The sequence below is a fragment of the Limulus polyphemus genome, unplaced genomic scaffold, assembly GCF_000517525.1.
Source record: "Limulus polyphemus unplaced genomic scaffold, Limulus_polyphemus-2.1.2 Scaffold2527, whole genome shotgun sequence".
Lineage (NCBI taxonomy): Eukaryota > Metazoa > Arthropoda > Merostomata > Xiphosura > Limulidae > Limulus > Limulus polyphemus.
In genome coordinates, this window is record NW_013668137.1 from 116,268 (window position 1) to 120,832 (window position 4,565).

The window sequence follows — 4,565 nt, forward strand, 5'->3', positions numbered from 1 at the left end:
CTTAAATCTCATAACATTATACATTCATATATATTTATTATTTTTATTATATTGACCTTTTTGCCGTGCCTGGCTAACAACAGAAGTTACAATGATACAGCTCATGAGCACTCATGTTACCGTATCAAATAACATAAAACTGTCCTTTTGTCTGTACAAAGTAACTCGTCTTGGCTGTGTTTTAGTAGACTAGTATTTTGAAAAATACAGTCACATTTCAATTATTATACATTATATATATGTATATAGATTATTACTATTTACAAATAAGTTCATAACCTTATTTTTCTTAAAGCATAGAACAGTAAATAAAGAAGTGAAGCAAACAATTATCTCTTCTAGTTATGACCTTTGTACTCGGTTGCTGTTTGACGTAGGTTGCTAAGCCTTTAAAAAAATTGCACATGGAAGATATGAAACAAAATAATTTTTTTTAAGTTTGATATATATACATTTGAATAACTAAAAAAATCATAAATTACTACATCAATACCATAGAATTCCACTATAATTTATCAAGCTTAGTAACTAAGATGTATTTTAGTCTAAAAAATACGAAATTTCGAGCAGACTAAAGACACAACCTACCTTCTTGAAATATTGGTTAAAATGGCCAAGAAAGCCACTAGGGGAACATTCTGAGCTTCCTATTGGTTATTCATGTCATATATAGAAGCAACATACCATGTGACACACACACATACACACACAAAATCGATATTTATCTGTTTTTTTTTATATTTACTTTAAAATTGAGAAATTGGGTAATGTATAATTTGAATTATAAACTACAGTTTGATACCAAACTTATTGACATAAATTAATGAAACAGTATTTCAACAACTTTTAAATACGAGTCAACAAACGAGAATGACGTGGCCTTTTACCCATGATCTGTCTCGAAAGAGTTAATGTATAGTACTTTATTAACTTTAAAACTTACATTTTTGTCTTTCTACCAAAGGCCCTCTGCAACATGCCGATATCCCACAAGCCATCTCCTTGAAATCTATATGACCATCTCGATTTTCATCAAAAGCATTGAACACACCTGGTAAAAAAAAATATCATTAATCTGGTATTTTATGTTATACAGCTGAATTTACTAGTAGAAGTACTTATTTTAAATACACAAGAAATTCAACTTTAACAAATAATTCACTAAAGTATTCTAGTAAGGCCATTTTTTTAGATACCTGATACATAATAACATGGATTACTAATAAGGCATTTTACAGAAATTAGTATTTATACAAGTTACAAAATACTATCATCAGTGATAGTCAATAATTTTAAAATTAATAACTTCTTGTGAAATTCTTATTTATACAAGTTTACTGCCCGAGGCCCATACCAGTCAGTTCACAACATAACACTTTGATCTACTGAACAGCAAGAGTGATTTCAAGTTAAAAGATCAAACTTCTTAGAAGTTATGTAATATGAGGTTACAAGATAATCTACATAAATTTTGAACACAAGATTTAATAAGTTTTCAACATGATTTAAATTTATGTTATTTCAAAACAAATATTACAAGAGGTAACATGAAACTAGATGTATAGATTAATACACTAATTCCCAACTGGTTCTATGCATACCCTAAAAGTAATAATGCAAAATACACATGCACACACATACATAATGTATATAATGATATGGAATTATATACAGAAGAAATAAAATACTGCATTCATAAACTAAAGCCAGTAACTCTTTCAGTTATGGTTGTTTATTTCAATACAGTTGTATTGTGCTTGAATTCAGTGCGACACATTTTGGTTGTGACATATACTCATAATAAAAACATCACAAATATAGAGACAAGAGTGAGTGAACAAAAGCATGAAACTGTTACGAATATGTATCAATGCTGTTACAAAAAGTTGGGAAGCACTTTTTTTTTTTATTAAATACACAGAAAATAAAAATAACCTAAATATGCCTAAATACAATGATATGAGTTGTACGTAATGAATTTTTTGGTATCTTATCTAAAAAGTATTTTACCTTCACATAAAGAGAGTGGAACTGGAGGGCTAATCAGCAAAACCAGTGTTTCGAGATCAAATTTTCCCGTTTTAGACTGTGTTTTCAGCAGCCAGTAGCACTTTTCCAACTCAATGATATCACTTTCTTCAACTAAAAAAAAAGTTTCCAGGATATTAAAGAGAGAGAGTAACATACTTTAACTACAAGACAACATACAGTTTGCTATGGTATGGAAGAAACTGTGTTATAATTATTGATACTAAACTATGAAACATCTTACATGGTCAACTCTAAACAGGACTATAAATAGAAACAGTTCCTTGAAACTGCTTAGCCTTGATAAGTTATTTATTTCTTGATAAATATTTCCTTGAATCAAATTCAACGTAAGAAGGAATTATTCTTACTTCAGGAGTATTATCATCGAAATCAATCATTCTGAAAGGTATTTTTATTTCTCAAGTTCCATTGTATCTTTTTAGTATTTAAGATTGATATATTTGAATATTATTAATTAAGATTCTATTTTTTTTAAAGTGGCATGTTGCCTTGGATACGAGTCATGGGAACAAGAATGACATGTCCAGGACTTACATACTCATTCAGGAAAAATGCCCAGGTATTTAACAATCCAAAAGCAGACTTACAGGACATATCTTCTCAATAAAGATAGTTGTATTGTGTAACAGCTAAGAAATGTAAAGCCCGAAACATACTAATTTCAGATAACTATCTATAACACTGATTTGTATTGCCATGTGAAAGTCATTAAACCCATAGGAAGATGTAAGCCATTTAAACAGTACTACACAGCATGCAAGACTGTTGATACAATTGCTAAACTTTGTAGGTTGGCCACACAGGAACCCCTTGAAAAAGAAATTGTTAAGTTATAAATTACTCAAATCAACCGTTCACGAGATAATTTACATGAATAGTCTTCGGAAATGAGCACAAATCACAACTGCTCATCAGGCACTTTGTGAAAGAACGACAAAATGCAGAAAACTATGCAAAGATAACAAGAAACAACCTAGTATATCAGATGAAAATTTGTTGCAATACTGGATGAGACTAGGGGTGTACTTACTTGAACGTGACAAGAAATGAGAGATTTGGTATTGACATTGTGGATAATAAGGACTTTCAAACATGGTAATAAGAATACAAAGAAGGTTTTTCTATGGGTATTTATGCAGAATGTAGAGACCTATAGAAAAACCTTAATATAATGTAAAATTTAAACTTCACGGCAGACTTACTTTTCTAAAGTTAAAGGAACAACACAAACACAATATTTCAACTTCCATCATTCAGTATGCCTTTCCACCCTATCACTGCTATATATGTGGAACTATAAACGTGAAGATACTCTTTTAGAAGTGTATTTGTTTTTACATTACTTTTAATGCTATATACCTATGGCATTAAATAGTTTTTGGACCACTTTTCCTCATTAGACAATATTAGGTGTGAAGCAAAATTGTAATTGTCCAAAAAAAATCATAGATACTTTTCAAAGGTTCAATTAATTTAGATTTTTGTTATTTTGAAGTACATACAATTTTTAACTATTTTAACTAAGACTTGTAGGGAAACGGACATATAGATAATCAAACTATGAGTCACCTCCGAAATACCAAAATCAGTTTTTTTGGGGAATTGATATTAAGTAGTTCTAGTTAGATTATTATATAGGGTAGGTTTCAATAATGTACAGTTTCTTTCTGTTCTACTTTTGATGACTAGTTCTTAATAATATAATTATATGGAAAACAAACCTAGAAATATTTTTCAAAGGTAGAAAAAAAAAGTAGATAATGTTAAGGAAAAGTATTTAGAAACTGTCAGCAGAGAATCACAGATACCCTAGTTTAAACCCTTTCTAGAATCGATGGATATCACTGATATCTTTCTCACATTGAAATACTTACCAACCTGTACAAAAACTAGTACAAACTTTCTAGCTTCTGCTTTACAAACTAATTTTATTATTTAATAAAAAAAACTTAATTAATTTGATTTAGTATTTCCATGATTTTGTTGTTAGGGGGCTGTTTTAAAAAAAACATTAACCCTATCGCCCCAGTACCATTTTTAAATTCCTTTCTGTGTACGTTACTGTGTTACACTCAAAATTTAATTAAACCACTTTATTATCAATATAAGAAAATTAACATCATAATGTATGTTATAATTTGAATTTTTATGTTATCTGTGGGTATCAGTTAATGTATGGGCATAAATGGTAATAGACAAAAAATTTGAAAGGAAAATTAAAACTAAATTAAGTGAAAAGATAAAGACTTCAAAGATATGTACATATTACCATTTGTTAATTTTAAACACGGTATGTTGATGATAATATAGTTATTAGTATAGTAGAGAAAATGGAAAATAAAATATAAATATTTACTTTAAAAAAACATTTGATATTCATTTATGAGGTCTTAGAGATTATACAAATTAAATGTGAAACTAAGATAAAAAAAAATAGTTTTTTTATACTTCATATAAAAATCACCTTACAGGCAAACTATTTAAATTGTGAGTGCAAATAACTACATTAAATA

General features: G+C 28.7%; 1 protein-coding gene across 1 annotated transcript in view; it reads right to left on the reverse strand.

Annotated features, from left to right (window-relative positions):
- LOC106467205 (ubiquitin carboxyl-terminal hydrolase 32-like) overlaps positions 1-4,565 on the reverse strand; it is a 129,109-nt gene that overhangs the window by 94,917 nt on the left and 29,627 nt on the right. Inside the window, exons 6-7 of the mRNA XM_022395332.1 lie at positions 2,011-2,142; positions 944-1,051 (exon numbers count right to left, since the gene is read on the reverse strand). Coding sequence (XP_022251040.1) covers positions 944-1,051; positions 2,011-2,142 — 240 coding nt within the window. The remainder of the gene's footprint in view (positions 1-943; positions 1,052-2,010; positions 2,143-4,565) is intronic.